Source organism: Crotalus tigris, unplaced genomic scaffold (assembly GCF_016545835.1).
Source record: "Crotalus tigris isolate CLP2741 ecotype Arizona unplaced genomic scaffold, ASM1654583v1 scf7180000017800.2534000, whole genome shotgun sequence".
Classification (NCBI taxonomy): Eukaryota; Metazoa; Chordata; class Lepidosauria; order Squamata; family Viperidae; genus Crotalus; species Crotalus tigris.
Genome location: NW_024096645.1, coordinates 1,676,062 through 1,702,657, shown reverse-complemented (window position 1 = coordinate 1,702,657; position 26,596 = coordinate 1,676,062). Strand labels below are relative to the sequence as shown.

General features: G+C 37.4%; 1 protein-coding gene across 2 annotated transcripts in view; it reads left to right on the top strand.

Moving 5' to 3' along the window:
• GRM2 (glutamate metabotropic receptor 2) overlaps positions 1–17,058 on the top strand; it is a 47,835-nt gene extending 30,777 nt beyond the window's left edge. For both annotated transcript variants that reach the window (XM_039342634.1, XM_039342635.1), the window contains exons 2-5: positions 226–1,063; positions 2,604–3,670; positions 9,790–9,964; positions 13,240–17,058. In XM_039342634.1, the coding sequence (XP_039198568.1) occupies positions 226–1,063; positions 2,604–3,670; positions 9,790–9,964; positions 13,240–13,313 (2,154 nt within the window). In that variant the 3' untranslated portion in view covers positions 13,314–17,058. The remainder of the gene's footprint in view (positions 1–225; positions 1,064–2,603; positions 3,671–9,789; positions 9,965–13,239) is intronic.
• The last annotated feature ends 9,538 nt before the right edge of the window (positions 17,059–26,596 follow it).

Here is a 26,596-nt window from a genome sequence, read left to right as displayed (position 1 = left end):
TGATCCCCAAATAGGACAGGGAAAAATGTTAATTCTTCCTCCATCACCTTTAAAAAATAGCAGGAAATTATTCTAGTGAATTATACTTAAATTATACTTAAATTATTCTAGTGAATTATACTTTCCATGCTGGTGGGTAGAATAGTCCTGTTCCTCTTTACACGTTCATTTTTTCCAGTTATTCGTAAGAATCTTCCCTCTCTACCTTGATCTCTTTCTCTCCAGGTGGCTAATCTCCTACGGCTGTTCCAGATCCCTCAGATCAGTTATGCTTCTACCAGTGCTAAGCTGAGTGACAAGTCTCGCTATGATTACTTTGCTCGCACTGTCCCACCAGACTTCTACCAGGCCAAAGCTATGTCTGAGATCCTGCGGTTCTTCAACTGGACCTATGTCTCCACTGTGGCCTCCGAAGGAGACTATGGAGAAACAGGCATTGAAGCTTTTGAACAACAAGCTCGGGCCCGCAACATCTGCATTGCCACTTCTGAGAAAGTGGGACGTTCTATGAACAAGAAGACTTTTGATGGGGTGATTAAGGCACTGATGCAAAAACCCAGTGCAAGAGTGGTAGTGCTATTCACCCGAAGTGAAGATGCTCGGGAGCTGTTAGCAGCTGCTCAAAGGATTAATGTGTCCTTCACTTGGGTGGCCAGCGATGGTTGGGGGGCTCTAGAGAGTGTAGTGGCTGGCAGTGAGCCAATTGCTGATGGTGCTATCACTATTGAACTGGCTTCCTACCCAATACAGGAATTTGCTGTGTACTTCCGAAACCTCAATCCCTACAACAACAGCCGAAATCCATGGTTCCAGGAGTTCTGGGAACACAAGTTCCAGTGTAGTTTCTACAACCAGAACTGCAGTCACTTCTCCTTGAAGTCAGGGCAGTTCGAACAGGAATCCAAAATCATGTTTGTGGTCAATGCAGTCTATGCAATGGCCCATGCACTTCATAACATGCATCAAGCACTCTGTCCCAATGCCACCAAGCTCTGTGATTCCATGAAGCCAGTGAATGGGAAGCGGTTCTACAAGGATTTCATGCTCAACGTAACTTTTGATGGTAAGCCAAAATAATGGTTTGATGTAGAATGTTGTGGGGAGGAATAAAGAACATGAGGAACAAGCGGGGCAAAGATCAGGGCATGGAGAACAGAACTGGAGATGCACAGATTAAAATGCACAGTGCAATCTCAGGGCAGATTATGGCAGAAATATCCTGAAAGATAGAGTTATCTGGCATTGTGGTTGCCAGAAATATTCCTGTGTGAATTACTCTAAGTGCCTGGCATTGTGGTTGCCAGAAATATTCCTGTGTGAATTACTCTAACATCATTAATGGAGAAAAAAATCCCTCATTTATTGAATGTTACCATCTTGTTCTCCTGGGCATGACAGCTGCTAGTTTAGGATGCTTGTGCAATGGGACCAAACTGTAGTTTTCTCAAGCCAGGAGATTTGACTGCCTAGAATTTGACTTGCATTGTAAGATGCAAACAGTTCTGTTTGCATCTTACCATGAAAGCAAGATAATTACGGACATTCATCTCCATTTAAGAGAGATTTGCAGTATTATTGCAAACATCCAGATAAGTTCACACTTGCATTTAATTTTGCTTTCCTAAGTCTTCACTTTTGAGTGTCATGGCACTGGAATAATAAATCAATATGAGCCCCTGATTTTTCAGGTTAGAACAAGTTATACTAATATAACACACAGTGAGGCTGTGCAAAGCTTTCAGAAGGGATGCTTCACAAAAATCTCAGTGTGATGGAAGCATCGCTTCTCAAAGTATTTAAACTAATGTTTTTCAAATGTGGCAACTTTAAGATGTGTGGATTTCAACTCTCAGAATGCTGGCTGGGGAATACTGAAAGTTGAAGTCCAGACATCTTAAAGTTGCACATTTGAAAAACACTCATTTAAGCAGCCATGTCTTCTAGAAAGCTTCGGTGGCTATTTTAAAGGCTGTTTCTTCCATGTGTGTGGGGGACATACAAAACTGCTTCACTGACAATCCAGCAGAAATGTTGTCTATGTATACAACTACCAAAAACTGGGGAAATGGCATATAGAGCAGCAAGCTTTCTAGAGGATCTGGCTGTTTGAATGTTTCAAAGAGGGGGAGTTTGTGCTAACATGCTACAAAAAAATGCAATTTCTGAATATTTGCATAGTTCTAATGCACAGCTTCTTGGAAACATTAAAAGATTATTTATCATGTTCTGGCTGCTCTGCAGTGGTTCCAAAGCTAGCCTTCCCAATCCTCATGCCCTTCAGATACTTTGGACTTCAGCTCCTATAATTCCCCATGTCTAATTCAGTTTTTAAGATTTCTGCACAGATTATATTGCTATCAACTTTGTTGAGAATATGCAAGTAAATTATGTACATGGGGGGTGATAAGCATCTATCTGTAAAAAAAAATAAAAGACCCGTGTAAAATAGGTTATGTCCATATGAAAATCACAAGGAATAGGACTACTATAACAAAGTATAACAGAACCAATTTGGGGGCAAAAGTTTCCATGTGGATAGCTCAATTTTGTAATCATGTTGTTTTTCTCACACTTGAATCCAATTTTCCAATTCCACTTCACAGCTCCATTTCGACCATCACTAGACACCAAAAGTATGGTTCGATTTGACCAATGTGGAGATGGAATTGGTCGTTACAATATTTTCAACTACCAGAGAGCCAATGGGAGATATCGCTATCAGAAGGTAGGCTACTGGGCAGAAGGACTCATTCTGAACACCAACCTCATTCCATGGGTGAAGACCTCCATTCCTGTTTCCCAGTGCAGTGACCCCTGCAAGAAGAACGAAATGAAGAGCATGCAACCAGGAGACATGTGCTGTTGGATATGTATCCCATGCCAGCCATATGAATTTCTGTTGGATGAATTTACTTGCAGAGATTGTGGCCTTGGTTATTGGCCCAATGGGACTTTAAATGGATGCTACGAGTTACCCCAAGAGTATATTCACTGGAAGGATGTCTGGGCTATTGGACCAGTCACAATTTCTTGCCTTGGTTTCATGTCCACTCTGTTTGTTTTGGGTTTTTTTGTTAGGAATAATGACACTCCCATTGTGAAAGCATCAGGCCGAGAACTATGCTACATCCTGCTGACTGGAGTGTTGATGTGCTACAGCATGACATTTATCTTCATTGCCAAGCCTTCCACTGTGGTCTGTACTCTGCGGCGCTTAGGGTTAGGCACCTCCTTTGCTGTCTGCTACTCTGCCCTCTTGACCAAGACAAACCGAATTGCACGGATTTTCAGTGGAGTCAAAGAAGGCGTGCAGCGTCCGCGGTTCATAAGCCCCACCTCCCAAGTGGTCATCTGCATGGCTCTTATTTCATGCCAGCTCATTATTGCCATTATCTGGCTCATGGTGGAGATTCCAGGCACACGAAAGGATACTGAACCTGACAAAAGGTATATTGTCACCCTCAAATGCAACAACCGAGACTCCAGTATGCTAATTTCACTCACCTACAATGTCCTCTTGATCATGTTGTGTACAGTCTATGCCTTCAAGACCAGGAAATGTCCAGAAAACTTCAATGAGGCCAAGTTCATTGGATTCACCATGTATACCACATGCATCATTTGGCTAGCCTTCCTGCCCATCTTCTATGTTACCTCCAGCGATTACCGCGTAAGTCAGTTCTTGCTGGGAATAAGATAAAAAAATGTCCTTGGCATGTAGTAGGCAGCTTCAGAGAATCTTTCCCAACCTGGTGCCCTCCAGTCCAGATGTCCTGGGATACAATTCACACTGATCAAGGTTTGGACTAGGAGAGGGAAAATCCAAGTTCTAGTCCGGTCTTAGCTACAGGAGAGCACTGGTGACTTTGGGCCAGTTAGTCTCTTTCAATCAAAGCTCCACCCTCATTAGATGATTGCTGTGGCAAAAAATAGGAGGAAGGAATGCTATGTATGCCACATGGAGCTCCTGAATGGAAGGTGGGATTTAACATTAATAAACATAATCAATCAGAGATTATGAATTGTTCCAGAAGTAATCTTTTTTTTTATTGACATTTGTCAACTTTTATCCCTCTCCCTGATACTAGGAAATTTTAGTTAATCTGTTCAAGGAACAACTAACAGACCAATTCATTCATTCATTCATTCATACATACATACATACATACATACATACATACATACATACCACAGCTTGAAACAACAAGAAAATAAATAAGGCAAAAAGAATAAACAGTCAAATTTAAGTCGAAGGTGCTAGCAACTTTAGCTGTGAGGCTTATTTATTCCAAGAAGACCTTGGACATCGGAAAGAGGTTTATAGCATAGAGTAATGCTACAGTAGCTAAAATGTGACTAGTATCTTGTGTGTTAATTCTGTTACTAATTGCAGAAAAACAATGCTACAGGATTCCAGGTCTTGAGTGGGCAAACAGCCAAGGTCTTTGGTTGCATATCTGTACTATAGGTTTGCACAGGACACAGTGCAGTCATGCTTTCTCTTATCAGTCTACTTCTAGGAATTTCCGGAACAGAAATTGATAAAGAGTTCACACTATACCCTCAATTTAGTTGTCACTGTAATAGTCATAAGCTGTTCTTCATCATATCAGATTAAAAGTGTCATACTGTTTTCCTTTCTTTCCATTTGTGAAACACTTTTTCCCTATGGAAAGAATACATAAAACTCTCCAGGGTTTCTCTACACTTGATAAACCTCTGGAATATTCTTAGATAATAAAAGCTCAAGTGGGGAATGGAGGAACCTGTAGCTCTTTATTATTAATATCATAAGAACTATCCAGAAAATGCCAATGGTGCTTGTGTAATTGCATCCTGGATAGCACAACAAGAACAAGAATAGAGAATCACAACAATAGAGCTATTTATTCATCAGTGTGTTGCACTTTGGGGAGCACAAACCTCAGAACATGCTTCACCAAATATAATAAGACACAGGTTTTTTTTAATACACAGAATTTTGCTGCACCCAGAGTTTAGGGGTCCCAGATGAATGTACAGTGCTAGCAATGGATCAAAATGAATTCCCCACATCCCTATGTGTACGTATTATAGCCATGGGCCAGAAAAATGATTGCTATTACTAAGCAAAAAATAGCAGTATATCACAGCCTTCTGATTGACAGGGCAATTAGAACTCCTCCTGGAATGGATGCTTGACTTAATCCTGCTCCCTCCCAGTTCAGTCATGGCAATATCCTGGCCTCATTAGATGGAAAAGCAGAATTGCTAGTCCACCATCAGGAGTTTGGAAAGCAACTAAGGTTTCCTCTGTTAGTAAGCACAGAAACATGAGTTAATGCTAGCAATTTAGTCTCTGCCTCTCTCTTGTGAAAAGGAATACCTTTGGGGGTTGACAAGAAAGTCGGAAAAAACCACTCAACTGATTAGTTGGCAAACTAGAATGGCTTTGCTGACAATCTTCTTGCTCAGTCCTTGGCCCGAAGGGTGAGTATTAATGGGCTGGTGGCCTTCTGGGAAGGCTAGACACACAGATATGTAAACATGCATGTGCTCACAGCATCTTGGTATCTGAGCAGAGCTGAAAGTAAACAAAACAGCTAGAATCAACTTTGGGTACATTGAAATTAGATTCAGGAGAATGGAGAGTTGGAAAAGCTGGTTACTTAGAAAAGCCCCTGGTGTTCTTGGGAGAGGAAATATAATAAAAGAGGTCATTTTAAAGGCATTATTCTTATAACAAAATTATCACAGTTCAAGTAATTTGGGAGCTATGGACCCACATTGTTTTTATAATTATATAATTGCATAAGACGAATCTCACAGTTTTGGTCAGAAATAGCACTCTCATCATGTTCAAATTATCCATAATTGAGTAATTAGAAACTGAGAAATAATTACTTTTTGGACCTTAAGGCAATTTTCAAAATAAGCATTTCTAGACCTCACCTTCTATTACCCAGTCTCTTTGAACCTTGTAGCCATTATGCTTTTTTCTTTAGAGAAACAGCAACCCCTTTTACCAATCAAAAATAAAATGCTAGGACTTTACAGGTGATCCTTTTTAATATCTGAGAGTTCCAGAACCGAAAATAGAGCTGCCATTTAATGCAAGAATCTTATGGATCACCTTGCCTCCTCCTGCCTCATACTAGAAATCTTTAAATGACAAATGTGAAAGGCTTCAAATGGAATTGCTATATAATGAGTTTTCTGGTTGCATTACTCTTGTTTTAACTGGGCAACTGGCATAGTTCTTGTTAGCTTGTTTGCCTTTGGGTATTAAGTACATTAAATTAACATGTTCTCATTCAGATTAAGCACCATCTTAAGCTTCCTTAAGAGTGGGTAATTTAATTCCACATAATGCTTGAGAAGGGTGGGTGTTCTGTCTGCTTGTAGATAGTTCTCTAATACATTTGAATCCCACTGCCTAATTGGAGTTGCAAATTCTTGAATCATATTCTTGTCACTTAAAGTTGTTGGTTAACAATCATCTGTGTTTCTGGGAGGAACTTTGCAGAAGATGGGTTTATTAGCAAATTCTAATTTACTAAAGACCAAGCATGTGTTAGGGCCGGTGAGATTTTTATTAAAAAGGCAAAGAGATCTTTCTTTATTGCCAGTTGGATTTGTGTAGCTCAGATGAATAAACATATGATAGTTGAAAAACTGCTGCAGCTGCTTTAAGGGGCCAAACTATTGAAGTGACTCTTAAAATAGTAGAATTTCTTTTTTTCAGTTTTATGAGGAAACCTGAAAAAATTTCCACTGCTATAATGAAGATTGAGAAATGCTGTTCTTGAGCTATCTAGATTATTTTTCCTTAACTTTTTTGGGAATAGAGTCTACTGTTTAGTAATCTCACACAGCAACGCTTCCTTTAAAATAATCAGAGAGAGATAATTTTCCCACATGAAATGGGAGATCTTCACATTGGGATCTCATCTGGCTAAGAGAGAAATCAGACGAAAAGCTTCAGAGTTCTTAATCCCGCTCTACAAATCAATTTCAGAAGCTGAAGGTCTTGGTTATTAGTGTGGAGTCAGGGTTATGAAGTTGTTATTTAGTACTAATAGTATGGGAGCACACTGGCTGAGGAATTCTGGGAGTTGAAGTCCACAAATCATAAAAGGGTCAAGTCTGAAGACACCTGCTGTAAGGATTTATTAAAGAAACATAGTGATTGTCATTACGTAGCTGTAGACGTTGCTCTGTTACTGTGCTCTGTTACTCCACATAGCACATTACTCCAGGTAGCTCAGAAGCAGAACCTGTTGAGAGATAATGCATCTCTTCTTTGCAAATAATAATAATAATTCCATCCTGCGATGATATCTGTAATAACATCAAACATCCACATCTGCCTATCCCTTACATTCCCTATGCTTGGAATGTAAGTTGTCTAAAATCTCTGGGTGGCATGGAATGTAGAGGTAAGTACATAAACAAATATGAAAAACAAAATCCTTAGAGGAACCAGGTTTAACCTTTGTAATAGACTGGATTCACATACCATTCTGAAACCTTGGCTTAGTTTAATCATAAATTGCCAAATAAATCACAGTTGCCGGTATTAATGCACTACAATAGATAAACCAGACTCTCAGAGAGCACTGAAACAAAAGTAGGACTTTCATAAGAGGACTGCAAAAATCCTTTGTTGCCATCTAGTTGTCATTCAAATGGTTGCAGCTTAGATACAAGAGCTTAGACAAACACAGCACAGAGTATGAAGCCAGCCACAAAAGCAGAATAAGAACATAGACGAGGAGCAAACTTTGGATGTTTTCAGGGGGAATTAAACAATAGCTGGTGCTTGGAGATAAATTCTTAGGTTTCTAACTTCCTGAATACCTTTAGACTTCTATGGAACGAACAGCGAAAAATTCCTAGAATAAGTTACAGGATGTGAAATACCAAGATGATGAATTAATCTGTGAAAGGCAAGATTACTCCTGACTGAACCTTATTTTTCCTCCAAGACTTTAGATTGGCCTGGTGGTAAGTTATAAATTTGTTTCTTGATTGTTCTATCCAGCCTATATTTTCAGGGATCCCACTGTATTTCCTCATGCTGAGCTAACTCATTGTTGTGTTACAGTTGAAGATGTACATACTAGTTACAAACTTTAAATGAGGTACAGACTATTAAGTAGGAGGATTTACAAGTATAAAAGTAATTGTGGCTGAGGGTTTTTTTGTCAATACACTCATTTCATATTGTTAAAACTAGCTTTCCTTTTTACCTCCTAATCAGTAATGCTATTGTGAAAATACATTAATTCCTAATTGACTGAAGAAGTTAAAAATAAATTATTTGTGTATTCCTGAAGTCAGCTGGGTCTCCTGAGGCTTTCTTATAATATTTTTTATTTCATATTTCACACTCTCTTGCACAAAATCCATTTATATGTTGTGGGAATTGACTTCTGACAACATGGCAAATGCATTGATGGAGTGCAAAAAAGGATTACTTAATTTTTGAGATGAGTCTCTTTCACCACATTGTATAAATCTCTGCTAGTCTTTCTTACACTTTAACCACCCACTTCTTTTTGTATATTTTTATGTATTCATTTTGACATTTAAGCAGCAACTACCAATAGTTTAATTCTTCCAAGCTTAAATTGGATTAGAATTGGATTACTGCACTGGGGCACCATATTGGTCAAGCTCAGAGAAATATTTGGACAGCTGTGGGCCAATCTTATTTCTGGCTAGACAAGATCTTTGCAGGAAAATAATTCAGAATAGACACAGCTGTATTGGGCAAATGGACAGCATGGGTTTTCTATTTTTTTCCTGAAAATTGGGAATAGTTATATTTCCTAATTTTTAAACTGGTGTTAAGCTTCTTACTTTTTCCATATATCTTTATCAATTGCTGTTTGAGAAGATACTGGATCCCAAAAGCCATATGTAGCTTTGAAGAAGGCTTAGTATGTTACATAGCAATCTAATAGTGGAAATAGTAATAGGGAGATTCTATGATTGAATATCCATCACATCCATCAGCTTGTGAAGGTCAAGGTAGGAGGCACAGGACATTGTTTTTCTTCTTCCCTTTTCCCCTCTTCTACTAGGAGGGAATTAATTCTGCCTATATCAATATTCAGGGCTATTTGCAGAATTGGGGGGACGGGGGGGGGATAAGGAAGAGTCCTGTGTCACTTTCCCAGAATGCTATATTTCAACTCTCAGGACTGATGGAAAGTTTTGCAAACTTTTCTCCTGCAAATCTGGGCATTTCCAGCATCTCTCCCACAAGGACTCATTCCTTACCAGCAGAGGTGCACCTCTACTGTCCTCAGGAACTCCTTCAACCACTTTCTTAAGGAGGTCCAGACTCCCTTTCTTAGTTGATTCCTTTACAAGGCCTCTTAGCCATGTCTGCAACAAGTTTGCTCTTCCTTAAGAAAAGGAAAAGACATTAAAAATGTTTCCTTTTGTGCAAGCACAGGGCTCTACCAACATGGCTAATCATCCAATCCTACAAATACCTTAAGGCCCCCATACCTATGATACAGTTTGCTCTCATTTCAAGTGGACCAAAAAGCATTTAGAGATACAAGGAAGCTTGTTCAGTGAACATGGCAGGGAGACAGCATAAATGTCCTTCAGGCTGCCCAAAGATTATCATTGTTGTTGGGATTGGGCTTTACATGAACATTTCTTCCCAAAGTGGACCAACTGACTATTTCATATGGATAATTAAAGCACCTGTAGATCCATCCCTGTTTTCATGTCCTTGCTTTATGCTTCAGGTTGCTGGACTGGTTTGCTTCTTTCTTTTCCCCTTTACAGGTTCAGACTACGACAATGTGCATCTCAGTTAGCCTAAGTGGCACAGTAGTTCTTGGCTGCCTCTTCACTCCCAAGCTGCATATCATTCTGTTCCAGCCCCAGAAGAACATAGCCAGCCATCGAGTTTCCACCAACCGATTCAGTGTGACAGCTGCAGGCTCCAGCCACTCGCAGGGTGAGTGTGTGAGAGAGTCCGTATAAGCAATGATTCTCACCTTATATTTGAGAGTCCTGGTGGCATAGTGGTTAGAATGCAGTACTGCAGACTACTTGTGTTGACTGCTGGCTGCCAGCAGTTTGGAAGTTCAAGTCTCACCAGATCAAGGTTGACTTAGGCCTTCCATCCTTCTCAAGTCAGTAAAATGAAGATCCAGATTGTTGAGGGCAATATGCTGACAAACAGCTGAAGGCTGTAAAGCACTGTGAAGTGATATATAAGTCTTACGTGCTCTTGCTAGTGCTAGTGCTAGTGCTAGTGCTATCTGCAGTATGACTGAGAGCAAAGATATTCCTTACTGGGTGTACTCAGCGGATAAATTTGCCTACAGCAGCAACTTATTCTGACTGTTGCACGGCTGAATTGTCTTTAAGCTACAGTGTCTTAAATCTCTGGGAGTTCATGTAGATGTTAACAAATGCACCACTCTGAAAAGCAACAGATGTTCCTGGGAAATTACAAAAATAACTGCTTATAGTTGTTGGTTTTGTCACCTGTGGCTACATTTGCACATAATGCAAAACTATAAATCTGGTAGGATGAAGTCAAGTTGCAGTATTTATCCTTCTCCTCTGAAGAAGATTTTCTTTTCCTTTCTTTTTTTCAATTTTGACTAACCCAGCTGGTTTTGATCTCTGATGAACTGAGGCTTAGGTGTGCTCGATGGAAACTTTGAAATCATAGTTCAAAAATCTGACCTGTTTTCACTAACTGTAATTAGAGTAATCACAGTTTTGGATTTGAGCATAATGCAAAACACAAAGTGGCAGTTTCCAGTCTCTTCTCTTTCTTGGCTCTTCTCTGAATGTGAAATCATGTCATAAGTTTTCACAGAGCAATTGGGCTGTGAAAATAATCAGCAAAAGAAGAAACTACACAGAGATGAAAACTAGTTATTTTGCCACAGAATTTGTCTTCTCTGCTTCTGGACATAAAATGCGGAACCATCTTTGTAAGCCATTTGAATTCAGTGATGCAGGCCATTTATTTAGTTATTGTTTCCCCAGTAAATATGTCCTGGCAAAACAGTTAAATCAAGACTCTTTTCAGAGATAAAATGAGAATATAAGGAGAGAGTAACAATAGCCTACACCAGGGGTAGGCAACCTTGGCTCTTTTATGACTCGTGGACTTCAACTCCCAGAATTCCTGAGCCAGCCATGCTGGCTAGCAATTCTTGGAGTTGAAGTCCACGAGTCATAAAAGAGCCAAGGTTGCCTACCCCTGGCTTACACTATGAGAAACTAAATCTCTTTGTTAGGAAACACTCATAGAACACTTTCTTAACAATGCATGGCCAACATACTGTTCTTCTTGTTACGCTGTCTATTCAATCAATTTGTATCACAGCATTTAGACTGGGTATTTGGGTTCTAATCAAAAGCCTTGGCAACATTATTGTGTCATGGAGGAAGTTCCAAGCAAAGTAGGGATTTTTATTTATTTTTGCAAAGACAGTGGTATCAAGTCCAGTAAAACTTCCAAATATTTGGAGAATCCCTTTGTTGAGGCTTTAAGAGCTCTGATTCCTGTTGGTATTATAGCTAACTTTTTCTTCAAAAGCCTTTCAACTGTGATTTGCAAATCCCATATTTTGTTACTTTTTTCCATGTGAACTATTGGCTGATATTGTGACATCCGTGAATCACACTTTTTTTTCTGTTCAGTAATAGTAATCATGTCTAATGTGATTATGTTTCTAGTGTCTATAGTTTGCATTTTAAATTCTTACAATTATTAGTGCATATATGTCCCAAAGGCGCTTTTTCAGGAGGCAACTGGACTTTCTTGTTTTTTTCTTTGAAGATGTTTTGCTTCTCATCCAAGAAGCTTCTTCAGCTCTGACTGGATGGTAGGAAATCCTTCCATCCTTGGATGAGAAGCGAAACATCTCCAAGAAAAAACAAGGAAGTCTCTTGAAAAAGCACTTTTGGGACAACCGTGATCTGGATGACTGAGAATCTCCATAGAGATTAGAGCATATATTGTTTGTAGTTTTCAAGATGCTCTCCTGTCTTCTCCAAAGGCCTCTCACCACGATGTAAAAAAAAGGTTGAGACTCTAGAAAGAGTACAGAGAAGAACAACAAAGATGATTAGGGGACTGGAGGCTAAAACATATGAGGAACGGTTGCTGGAATTGGGTATGTCTAGTTTAACGAAGAGAAGGACAAGGGGGGACATGATAGCAGTATTCCAATATCTCAGGGGCTGCCACAAAGAAGAGGGAATTCAAGCTATTTTCCAAGGCACCTGAAGGCAGGACAAGAAGCAACAGGTGGAAACTAATCAAGGAGAGAAGCAACCTAGAACTAAGGAGAAACTTCCTGAGAGTGAGAACAATTAACCAGTGGAACAACCTGCCTCCAGAAGCTGTGAATGCTCCAACACTGGAAGTTTTTAAGAAGAGAGTGGACAGCCATTTGTCCGAAATGGGGTAGGGTTTCCTGCCTTCCTGAGCAGGGGGTTAGACTTGATGACCTTCAAGGTCCCTTCCAACATTATTATTATTATTATTATTATTATTATTATTATTATTATTATTACTACTACTACTACTGTCTTGGCACTGCTGCTCTCATTTATTCCTTTGCCCTTTGTCAGCATGAGAAAGCACCATCATCCAATCAGGCTTTTGAACATAAGAATTGGTGGGCTAGATTAGATCCTGCAGGCATATCAGCTGCTCAAGAGCTTCTCAAGGGTAAAGATAACAGAATATGCCAGATGTCATTTTAGAAATCAAACTAGATGAACAGGTCACCTGTACTGGGTAAAATGTCTAGCTCTTTTGAAAATAGTGATAAATGAAAAGACCAATTTCATCCTCTTCCCCATTTTAAAGTTTGCTTCAGCCAATTTCTATTCCTTTTCCATGACTATTTCACATTTTATGTGCTTTGCTTGACAGATTTCTCCAAAGATACACTCTTTTGTCTAGGCAACCTTGGCTCTTTTATGACTCGTGGACTTCAACTCCCAGAATTCCTGAGCCAGTCGTAAAAGAGCCAAGGTTGCCTACCCCTGGTCTAGTCCTTTTCAATTATGCACATTCTGGCAATTTTCCTGGATGTAATGTGTTTTCGTTTGAACAGTTTGCCTACTGTGAACTTCTTTAGAAAGCGGTTTCTAATTGGGTGGTTTGTGAATGGTGATGTTTGACACATACCGTAGTTAAGTCTGAGATTCTTAATTACTGTCCTTTGAAATCTTTTTCCAATCTGTGTCTCCCAGGGTCGACTTCTCAATATGTCCCAACTGTGTGCAATGGTCGTGAAGTGGTGGATTCTACAACCTCATCCTTGTGAACACTTGTGAATGCTTGGTGATCATGAGTATTTGTAGCTGTTGTGCTCATCTCCTACAAACAAATGCCTTTTTTGTTTCTCACTGGGCTTTTTCTTTCCTTAAAAGACAACAACAGCAACTAGTTTCGAAGTTCATCTGTTGGACAAACTTTTTCAAGGCAAAGGAATTGGGGACACAAGAAATGAGATCAAATCTTTATCATCAAAGAGAAAGACTAATACCGAGAGGCAGGAATATTTCAGCACAGTTTGGGAGGTTTTTTTTTAAAAAAAAAAACAGTGGCTCCATATTATAGTAAACATAGGACTGGGCTAAAGTAAATGCACAAATAGAATTTAATACACAAAGCTGCCCAAAACCAGGAAGAAAAGCACTGAAATGGTATTATTTTAATAACAATACAGAAGATGCGCACAGAAATCTTCTCCAATGGTTGGATAATACTGTTGGCAATAATAGCAGAATAAGCAAAGGACTTGTTATACAGACCAATAAAAAGGTGCCTGAAAACTTCCATGATGATTCCGGAGTGTAGACATTGATTCAGAGGGGTTTCTAATCTCCAGCTTCCTCTGTTGTATGAAGAGGAAGAAGACCTTGATGTTGTTACTTGAATTATACAATTAAATTAAATATTGAGAGATATAGTGCCAATATAAGCCCGATAGTTTTTTTGTGTTCTAATAATTCACAGGAATTCAGTTATGGGAAAATGTAGGATCTTAGCAAGCAAGAGTTTATCCAAGCTACTTAGTGAGAGAAAAACAATGAACAAAATGCCACTACACCCAAATGGAAAAAATGAGAAGATCTTTCTATCATGGAAAATATTTCTTCTGCTTGCCTTCGATGCTAAAGTTTGACAAAAATTGTTGGCTGCCTTCTGGGCTGTTGCTATTCCATAGCTATCTGCTGAAGTTCTTTGCTCTCAGAACTAGAATAGCAATTGTTTCTGTTGGTTTCTAAAGGGATGCAGGGAATTTCTGGTATCCAAAGGAAGAGGCAACAAGTTATAAAGGAACTTTAGTACTTGATTTGGCCCAGGAACTGTTCTGGGAGGAAAAGTCAACCTCCTCTTTCGGAAGACTCTTGAACTCTTATCTACATGTAGCCTGTTCTCAGCAACAGCTCTGTTATAGCACAATTATTTTTTTCTTTTAAGCCTCCGGTGTTGCCAGTGAGCTAAATTAGTTAACAACAACACACTTTTCTCCATGGAAAAGCCTGCCCAGCCTCCATCTGTCGTCTATGCTTCCTTCACTATATCCCTGCTCATAGAGCTGCCTTTTCAAATCTGTCAGATGCATCAAGGGACAATATTATGTAAGAAACCAGGTGGTCCAGTTAGTGTCACTCCTTGGAGGATCTACCAGTATCTATCATTCTTAAGCACCAAATGAATTCCTTGAAAGAGCAACTGGGCCACCAAATATCACCACAAACTCTTCCTAACTGTAAGGGGGGGGGTGTTTTCATCTCTCAAAGGTTCCATTTGTCATTTTCTGGGCAAATTTATCTACTTTAAAATGCTGCTGGAGGGTTTGAAGGGAAACCCTTTATGCCTAAGTATATACGGTGCTGAATATTTTGGTGCAAACCACTTTCATCAGTTACAATTTACGCCAAGAACCGTCTGTGATTGGTTGTTGAGTTGGCATAGTATGTTAGGCTAAAAATATCTTTTGCTAATTTATGCCTTGATGTTTTGTAAAAGCCAATTGTTTAGACAGTTCTGTTAACCATAGTTGGTATCTTTGTGCAAGCACAGCCATGATTTCTGCTAAGCTGCTATGACTGGCTGTACAGTTGGTTAATGGACACATTTTACACCATATTGCCTAAGAGAGGCACTAAATCCTTTATTACGGCTTGTGAAAACTTCTAAAACTCACTGTCAACAACAGGAAAAGCTTTGGGCTATTCCAAAGTTGGGTTTGAAGCAAAACTTCTTCAACAAACTTTCATTGAGACCAGCACAAAGGAAAGAGTTGTTTGTAAGTAGGATGTTGGTTTGAGTGAGAAAAAAAAAGAGAACCTTTTGCTCAGACAGCTGTTTACAGGGAAAAAAATCTCAACTGTAACAAAGGGGTGAGGTGGGCTGTTTACGGTCTTCAGTGCTTCTGGCAAAATTGCAATGCCAATGAAATTCTTTGCTAGATTGGGAAAAACAGTCTGTGCTCATCCAGATTTTGAGGAACTCTTGGTCACATGGAAAACTTTCATAAACTTTCCAGAGGAGAAAAAAGATAGTATGGTTAGCAGCTGGAGCAAGATTTAAATATTTCTTGCACATTCTATAGAAATCTAGCACTTGTGCTATATAAAAGGAATAATTTGTGGCTTTTCTGAGAAAGCTTGGGAATGTGCCAAATCCAAGTGAAATCACAACGGCAGTACAATTTCCTACATTTCTTTAGGCAAGGGTGAATTGGAGGCTTCTGCCCCCTCAGTATCTATGGTTTTGACTTGGGCTTCTTTAATAAGATTTAAAGAATTAAATATCACAATGCTTGCTCTGTTTTAAGATAATATTTATCCTCATCCTAAAGTAACACAAAGAAAGAAGCTATTTCTCACTTTGTATGGCTCAGTGGTTTTATTATACACTTCTGTTAATTCTGATGCTCGACAATCATTTGGAATGGAGCTTCTTTTATGAAGGGTTTGAACATCCATTTCCTGGCAGATGAAGAAAATGAATTCTCATATTTCTCTATCTCACTAAAACAAAATATTACAGTATTATGTCAGTATGTTCTTAAATTTGTTCAGGACAAGAGTAAAGTATATCAAAGGAATGTGGAAAGAATCTGCGGACTTAACCAGGAGGGAAGCTAATATAAATGTGAAAAACACAATTTTACTTCTGTAAAGCAATTCGGCTTATAAAAGTACCATACTTATTGTATACCACAAGGCTACTAGAACCAGTAGCAATTATTAACATAAGCCTTACTCATGGTCTGGAATGAGCAGTTCTCCCTGCAGCTTACAGGTGGAGTGAGGTAGGGAGGTAGAACTACCTCACAACCAGGAAGACTAACTTTTCCAATATCATTTTAAAAAGCACATACTTTGCAGTTTTAAACCGATTCAAAAACTGAACTACATTTCCCATTTCTCAAATGTTCCCTATGTGAACTGCCTGTGGGGATCTGTCTGAAGAATGGCCACAAAAATGATAAAAACAGCTTCTTGGGTATCTGAAGATATTTGTAGGTTGAAGTATTTTTCAGTGTATCAATGTCAGTGTTTGAACTAGGTAATACAGGGATGATGAATTACCATTGTTGGGCTTCGGTGTAAAATAATATGGTTTCAGTGCCTCTTTTGCTTTGATTTGCTACATATGCCAGTACTGCTTTCCTCTGCAAGTGATGCTTTGAAGCATTTCTACTATTACAGAAATCTGCTTCACCTGCCAGTTAGCAACAGCAACATGCCTGAACTTTGTTAGGTGCTGCTCAGCATGATGTAATACAAGCAGACATTTCCCCCTCTTTGAAAGAATGGGGTTGTCAAGGGTGTTCCATTAATGCCTTAGGACTGCTACTTGGATACTCTTCTCATTCAGAGGGAGGGGTGTCAGGACTGTCTTTTTCAGCTGGAACCAAACCGTGTAGGCAACTCAGGCATCACAGAATCACTGAAATAAGCAAGAAAAGGTAGCAGAACTAAAATTCTGGATATATGGTTCTTTTATTATTATTATTATTAAAAGTTTTAAAGATTTAATACAATATATATCCCAAATCCCTCCCACCACACCCCTCCCCCACTTCCCAGAACTGATTACAGGATTACAAATAAACAATCATAATCTAACTAACATTACCCAACTATACTAACAATCAAATCCATAACATACTTTAACTCCTTTTCAAGATAAATATTAACAAATTAAAAACGAAAATAATACTATAATTAAACCATAATACTAAAACTAATATAAATTCAACCATATTAAACTATTAATAATAATCTAAAATTTACTCATAAGCTAGATAACACTTTTTAGTCTCATATTTATTCTGAATATAATCTATCCATCTTCTCCAAACCGAAATGTATCTTTCTTGTGAATGGTCCTTCAAATAAGCGGAGATTTTTGCCATTTCTGCTAAATTAGACACCTTGAGTATCCATTCTTCCATAGTAGGCAAAGAATCTTTCTTCCAATATTGCCCCACCAATAATCTTGCAGCTGTTATAAGATTCAACATCAAATTAATTTCTTTAACATCAAAATCTACAATAACACCTAACAAAAATAATTGTGGCGTAAACTTTATCTTTCTCTTAAAAATCTTTTGAATGTTCCACCAAATCTTAATCCAAAAAGCTTTTATATTTCTACAAGTCCACCAAATATGAAAATAAGTTGCATCTAAGCTTCCACATCTCCAACATTTGGGCTGTAAATTAGGATACATGCAGGACAGCTTTTGAGGATCCAAATGGCATCTATAAAACATTTTATAAAATTTTTCTCTTAAATTTTGAGCTTGAGTAAATTTTACATTTCTAACCCAAATTGTCTCCCATGTGTCCAATAGAATCGGCTCTTGAATATTTTGAGCCCATTTTACCATACAGTCTTTAACTAACTCCGTTTCAGAATCCAATTCTATTAAAACATTATAAATTCTCTTTATACGGGCTCGAGTTTGATCTTTAATCTGTTTTACCAAATTCACATCCCCTAAAGTAATACCAACCTTTTGATCTAAACTCCACCTAATTAACAATTAATTATACTGAAACTAAGAGTGTACAATATTTTCTTGCTTCAACTCAGCTAAAGATTTTAATTGCCAATCCTTCCCTACCAAACTAAGTAATTCCTTATAAGAAATCCTCTCCAAATTCACACTCCTAGATACCCCCTCTATCGCATGTTCAGGAATCCCCCAAATTGGAATTTTATAGTTTAGCCTATAATAATACTCCTTCCAGATACATAATAAAGCGTTTCTTAAAATATGAGATTTAAAAACCTGATCTACTTTTTTATTATAAATTAAATATGCATGTCATCCATATAATAAATCCCATCCTTCAAGAAGTATATTTTTATTTGTTAAGTTAAGCCAATCACTAATCAAAGTTAAAGCCACCGCATCATAATACAATTTTAAATTAGGCGCCTTAAGTCCTCCTCTTTCCCGTGCATCTTGTATAATCTTAAACTTAACTCTTGGTTTTTTCCCTGCCCAAATAAACTTATTAATACCCTTCTGCCATTCCTCCAAGTTGGCATCTTTTTTCAAAATAGGTATCATTTGAACAAAAAAAGAAACTTTGGAAGAACATTCATTTTAACCGCTGAGATTCTCCCCAGCAAAGATAACTGTAGTTTTTTCCAATCACTTAAATTCTTTTGCACTTTTACCCATAATGTCTCATAATTATTTTTGTACAATTTAACATTAGAAGCTATAATGTATACTCCCAAATATTTAACTTTTTTCACTATTTCAAAACCTGTTAATTTAGCTAACATATCCTTTTCCTTCATAGACATATTTTTCGGTAGTATTTTAGTCTTATTGTTATTTACCTTAAAACCAGAGACTTTCCCATACTGGGTTATGATTTCCACCAAATCCCTTACCGAATCTGTCGGTTGAGATAATGTCACAACCAAATCATCGGCAAAAGCTCTCAACCTATAATCATTCTTATTTATTTTTATTCCCTTTATTGTAGATGATTCACAAATTTTAATAAGTAAAATCTCCATTGTTAAAACAAATAACAATGGGGATAATGGACATCCCTGTCTTGTACCCTTTTCAATTTTAAATGCTTCTGTTAATCCCCCATTAATTATAATTTGTGCCGATTGTTGTTGATATATAGCCTTAAGAGCATACAAAAATTTATCCCCAAAATTCACTTTCTCTACAACTCTCAATAAAAATTGCCAATTTAATTGATCAAAAGCTTTTTCAGCATCCAAAAATATCAAAGTCGCAGGGACTGAGTATCCAAATACTCAATTAGGTTAACAATTTGTCTTACATTATATTTCATATATCTCCCAATTATAAATCCAGATTGATCACTATGGATCAATTGCTTCAAAACATGCATTAATCTATTTGCCAATATTTTCAAAAAAAAATCTTATAATCTGTATTCAAAAGAGATATAGGTCTATAATTCTTAGGCTGGGTAAGATCTTGATCCTCCTTTGGGATCAACGATATAAAAGCCCTTCTCCAAGACGGAGGTACCTCTGCTCCCAACAAAATATTATTAAAAAGTTCCTTTAATGGTTCTATCATTTCTTCAGATAACATTTTATAATAGATTGCTGTTAATCCATCTGTACCAGGAGCCTTACCAAACTTTAACAGTTTAATCGCCCAAATAATTTCCTCATAAGTAATTAAACAATTCATCTCATCTCGTTGGTCATTTGAAAGTCTAGGAAAATGTGCTGCCTGTAGATACTTTTCTATATCTGAAACTTGTATGCTTTCATTAGCATATAACTTTGAATAAAAATCTAAAAAACTCCTTTTAATCAAATTTTTTGATAAACCTCTTTACCTTTATAATCTATTTTCTCTATAATCCTTGACTTCTGTTTCTTCCGTAATTGATAAGCCAACCACCTACCAGGCTTATTTGCATTACAAAATATATTATGTTTCATGTAACTTAAATTAATTGTAGTCTGATCAGCCATTAACATGTTAAATTGCTCCTTAAGCATATTTATAGAAACCTTTAACCTATTATCCAATGGATTCAAAATGAAAGCCTTCTCTTTCACTTTGATCTCTTCTTCCAACTCTTCACGTTTTTTCGCCTGTTTGCGCCTATGCGCATTATTCATGTGGATCAAAACCCCTCCCATATAAACTTTGGTAGCATCCCAAACCATAGCCATTGAGGTACCCTTATGCATATTCAAAACAAAAAATTCCTTCAAATATTCTCTACATTTCTGTGAACTCCCCTCATATCTAAATAAGTTCTAATTCAACCTCCAAGATCTTCTATTCCCTTCTTCAGCAAATAACTCCAGCCATAGAGGACTGTGATCCGACAATGTCCTAGGAAAAATGTTGACATTCTTGACCCTAGAAAAGAGATCAGTAGTAATTAAAAAAAAATCAATTCTAGAAAACGACTGATGCCTATCCTTAAAAAAGGTAAAATCTCTGTCCTCCATGTTCCATTCTCTCCAAATATCTGTGAGTTCCAAATCATCCTTCAAATCAAAGAAAACTTTAGGTAATTTAGCGTGATTGGAAGATTTAGAAAATCCTCTCTTGTCCTTACTTGCATCTATAACTCCATTCCAATCACCCATCATAATAACAGATTTATAATATATGGTTCTTTTTTATAGGACTCTACTCTGGAACAAACTGGAGCAAGTTCAGAGGAGGTTTGCCAAGTTGGTGAGGGTCTGGAAACCAACCCTAGGAAAAATAATTAAAGGATTTGTGTAGCAAGTAAGGAAGATAATTTTGACAAGCTAGGCCAGAGCCATTATCAAAGTGGCCAGGGGAAAAAACTTGGTGTAAGTCTAAAACCAGAAGGTAGTGTAGGTGTCAGCAACTCAGGCAGATTCTTTCCTAGTTCACATGCATATAAAGGGTGGGATGATAATGACTTGCAAAATTCTGTTACTATGACCAATATTAATAAAAGTTAGGCCTTTTTGTGGAGTTGATTTCTTAGTTTGGTCTACAGAGTGTGACTGACAATCTGGTAATATTTACCTTAAAGCAAAGATAACTCAGGGGAGATAGCTGTCTTCAAATATCTGAAGAGTTGCCACTATCCAGAGAGCAGGAGCAGAACCAGTGGAATAAGCTATAAAGAAAATAGGTTCAGTCTAAATACTGGGAGGAATTGCCTGATGTTGAACCTTTAGCCAATGGAACAGTCTGCCTAATGAAGTGATGAGTTCTCTTTTACTGAAGAGGAAACCAACTTCACGATCATGTCAGAATTGTTGTAGGTCATTCTGTCCTGAGCAGAGTCAGTCCAAGTAACATCTGAAGTTCCTTTCAACTAGTCTAAATAAAGAAGAAATAGGGGAGACATGATAGCAGTATTCCAGTATTTGAGGGGCTGCCACAAAGAAGAGGGGGGTCACGTTATTCTCCAAAGCACCAGAGGGCAGGAGAAGAACGGTTGGAAACTGATCAAAGAGAGACGCAACCTGAAATTAAGGAGAAACTTCCTGACAGTGAGGACAATTAACCACTGGAACAGCTTGCCTCCAGAAATTGTGGGCGCTCCATCACTGGAGATTTTTAAAAAGAGGCTAGACAGTCACTTGTCTGAGATTGTATAGGTTCTTCTGCTTGAGCAGGGGCCTGGACTAGAAGACCTCCAAGGTCCCTTCCAGCTCTATTATATTCTAGACCATTCTGTAATATCAATCCACTTACATGAACCCATTGCAAGAAACATCAGCGGTTGCTTACACAAGCAATATAACTGCGCCTTATACAGTCAATGCTTCTAGAACTGGGTACTTCCATGTTTCTCAATGGATAAAAACATTTCCTTTAGCCTGATTTCTAACCAATCATATTAAAACTATTGATTAGAAGTAGACACTTCTATGATTATGAAAGAAAAAGAACATCCTTAGGTTAGCAGTTTCTTGAATGATTAATTATTCTGGGGAAGATTGATACTGAAGAATCTAAAGGAAAGTTTCATTTGAGTCATAGTACAGCAGTTTAGTGGTGTTGCTGTTACTAATGGATGGCACCTTCCTTCTCGCCCTTTTAAAGTCGAGTCTCTCACACACTGAGCTTGTCCATGTTGGTTTATTGGTTTGCCTTTGCCTTCTTCTGTGATATTGTCTCCATTTTTCAATCTAGTCTATAGCTCTGGTATCCTGATTCTCTCCTGACCAAAAACTAATCAAGTCTGACACAGCTTAGCTTTTTCAAGAACAGCCAAATTTGGCTAAGTGTTGTACTTGCTGTGAACTTGTGTCTTTAATGGTAGGCCAAAATATCCATTATTATAATGAAGGACAGCCTAAAAGTAACTAAATTAAGTGAACATTTTTCATATTTCTCCATGTTAGGAAAAATGTGTTTCCTGGATTTAGGAAATACCATATTCCTGATAAACACATATGAAAAAAGGCAATAAAACCAAACCAAGATGACATGGAAACCTGAATGGAAAATTCTAAATCTAGTAATTGGAATAGCTACTCCAACTGTGACATTTACCTGCAACCTGACAAGAAACACGCTAGCCTGGGGAAAGAAAAAAATGTCTGTTAATGTCCCTTAGCATCATAGCATGATTCAACTAGATATTATAATATGAAGGATAAGGCCTGTAGTTTTAGTAAATAGAGACAGTAGAATAGCTTTAACTGTGTACTGCAAATCTCAGTTTGGAAGTTTCAGAACTTAGCTGAAGGACTCCTACCTTTCCATCACTTATAATTCTCAATTTCAGCTGAATACTGTTTTGTATTAATAAAAGGGATTAAAATGTGCAAGAAAACCTCTAAGCTGCTAAGACCTCAATGGCAGCCAGGGTAAAGTCTGGTCCCGCTGCAATATAATTATATTATACTTATATAGGTAAAATTCAGAAGAAAAATGTGAATTTAGATATTTAGGAATTTCCACCTGAAAGCTGCCAGATTGGGGTGGTTGAACAATAATTGAACCATCATCAGGAACAACTCTTGAAATCAACCCTTGACCTAGATATCAACTGATTATCCTGAGCCAATTTTAGTCTCCGAGTTTAATTTGCAAGGTAGCTATGAATATAAAAAAATGGAGCAGGGCACCTAGGATATATCTCCCTTGTGGAAAATATCTAAAGTAAACATTTCTAATAAAATATACAAGTCTGAAACTATGCCATTCAAACCAACCACTTCTGCAGTTTATCGTATTTTAATTTCTCCCTTCCACAAGGGAGATACTGTATATCCTTGGGTGCCTTGCTCTATATTTTTATATTCATAACCATTTTGCAAACTAAACCCAGACTAAGATTGGCACAGGGATACCAATTGCTATCTAGATCAAGGGTTGATTTCAACCAATGCTCCCTGATAGTTCAAGTATGGCTCAAACGCCCCAATTTGGTACCTTTCAGATAGATGGGACTACACTCACGATCATCCTCACCACCTGGGTCAATTTAGCCTTGCTAAAGATGGGAAATGCAGTCAACACATCTGAATGAGACCAATAGTTACAGGTACATGTTTTGCCAAAGGATAGAATTATTTGCAGAATATGAGAATGATAGGAATCAGAAAGTGCTTCTGTACAAAATAATAACAAGAGAATGTACGTATTATTTAAATTTTAAAAAGTATTATTGTGATATATATTGTTTTAAAAAACCAGAATTTGAAGTAGACTTTTTGTGAACCAGTTCGTGATTTTTTGTAATTTATGTAAATAAAGTGCTTTTTTTATTATTGAATTTCTTGAATCGTTGAGAAATTCTTACATAGGGTTACCAGACTTATAGCAAAAGGACATGGCTTCCTTTTTGCTCCCTTGTCTAGTGTCCAAAAGGTATAACCTTAAATTCAAATATTGGCCAAGCATCTCCTTACCAAGTGGAATAGTTTACAAGCTCCTTGCTTTGTGACCTTAATCACAAGTTGTTTAGTACCCTATCTAGTAATTTGCTTGCTGCCTGAAATTTACAAGACCTTAATTAGTTACAGCCCCAAAGCTTCTGCTTCCTAACTAGCTCTAGCTCTGAGATTGAAAACTAGTCTTCCTCTTTTGTTATTTCATTTAAAACATTCATTTGGTCACCCATCTTATACTGACCTCTAGCTGGCTCCCAATTGACAATTAAAACATCAATAATAAAACAATTAAAACATCAATAATAAAACAAAATAATACATATATATGGCAAACCCATAAACATTAAAAACCTTCCGGTTTACCATCGCAGCTGCCGCAGACGCTGGAAGGTGAGCTCCATCTTCCGCGTTTGGTTTTGCTCTGCTGGAAAGGGTTGAGAGTCACCCTGTAGGGGCAACAAGGAGGGGACCCCTGCTTGATCGCGGGAGGGCAGTAGCCCTTCTGCTCGATCCAGGGCAGCCCTCCAAACCAGCAGATGAAAGACCAGCCATGGAAATATGGCTCGTCACTAGGCTGCAGATAGCCAAAGTCAAACTTACCACCAGGCACTTCTAAAGCAGCGCAGATGAGACTGAGTGAGATCTGAACCTCTCTTCAATCCTAAGTATTTTTTTTTTCCTGTAAAAGCTGCCCAAAGTATCTTCCTCCCTGTGAGGAGAGGGAAGGGAACTTCTATCCCACCCTCTAAGAATAGCGGCGACTGACTATCCAGGGGTGTTAAAACACTGAAAGAATAACTTAATCTAACTGGATTTATATGCTTCTAAAATTTGGGGACCAAAAGATTTCTTATCTGTATTGAAGACTTTGGTTTTTATTTACAAAAAACAAATAAAATTGGAAAAAGAATTATAAAAATTTTGGATTTAAAAAACTTTAAACGGCATTGGTGACATCTTGTGGCCAAGTTTGATATTATAACTTGTTATTGTCTAAAGACTTGGCTTGACGCCCAGACTACAGATAAGACTTTTTTTACCCTGACAAATATCAGCTGTGAGAAGCTCAGCTGGGTTCTATACTGTTATAAAATTATTTTCATTCTCTGACTCTAAAGCTCTCAATTTAACACACCATTAAGAGAATATGGATGAAGACCAGGAACAGATTCTTTTTATGTTGAAAGCAATACATGAAACCATTCTTTCAGCTTGTGATGAAATAAGATGCTACCGAAAAGAACAAGATGTCAGCCTAGATATACGAACCCAAATTTTGACTACAATTAAAGAATCAACTATGCAGAAGATAACAGAAGTGGAACAACTAAATACTATGATAGAGGATTCAACTGACCAACAAATATAGTCAATGGAAAATCCAGAAAAGGGACTGGCAACACTGAAAATGGAAAAGACTTTTTATATAAACCAGAAGAAACTTGAGGAGCAAGAAGAACAGACCGAAGAGAAGACAAACATATCAGGGCAACTATGAGGATCTGGAATAATAGAGAGATGATTCACTAGCCCTTCCAAAAAAATGGCGACTGGATAGTCTCTTTTATTTCAAATAATATATATAACAACAGAGGGAAATCTATTTGATGACTTAAAAGCACTGATATGGAAGACGAGCTGGCAAAGGAAGAAAGCTAGAATAAGGCTGAAGAAAATTGAGGTTTTGATTTATTAGAGAGGATTTTATATTACTAATTAAAATAGAATATATTCAAATAGACAAGATGTGTATTTTGAATACTAGATTTTGTTATGAATTGAGATAAAGAAAACTTTGGTCATTTAAAACTTGAAAGTATAAATATTAAAAGTTAAATTTGAATATTGATAGGAAATTAAAAATTGGGGAAAACAAATAAATAGGATATTGTCTATAAAGATTGAATGTAAAATAATTAAGATATGTATAAACTAAAAATGTATTGATAAATGTAATAAATATGTTTTACTTAGTTGATATAATAAGAACTGTATTAGCTTAAATATGAGACAGAAGATATTTAAGGGAAAAGGAGAGGAAATATTTGATGTTGTAGCTTGAGATTTGTACTAAAGATTTTTGTATGTTATTGAATTATCGATTAACCCAGCCACCACATTGCTTTTTAAATATTTAAATGTAAAAGTAGAAAATTAATAAAATATTACAAAAAAACATTAAAAACCTGGCACCAAATTTAACCTTCCACATGCAGACCATTGTTAAATCTTCTTGTCCACTCCACCCTACATCAGCACTTTGGGTGAGATAGGCCATTGACCTAGATATCAACTTAAGCCAGATTTTAAGTGCTTTCCTAGAGGCCTGCCTAACACCAAGGAGAAGGGTGTTCCACAGGACTTTGGTGCCAGGTTTTTAATGTTTATGGTTTTAATAGATATATGTATTATTGTATGAATGATATTGTTTTAATTGTGGATTGGGAAGCTGCTCTGAGTTCGATAAACGATAGGGAGCTATATAAATGTTTTAAATAAAACAAGCAAAAAAAGACTGGTTCTAATGCTGGAAAAAAATAATTTCATATATATGTAGGCCTAAGTACATTTTTTTTTGCACTTTTCCACTGTAATCATTGTTGAAGGTGCCAAAAAAGTTAGTGTGTCTCTCCCCCCCTCCCCCTTGTGTTCTCCTTTTTAATCATTCGTGGCACTCATCAAACACATTTTTCTTACTTCAGGGCTATCATC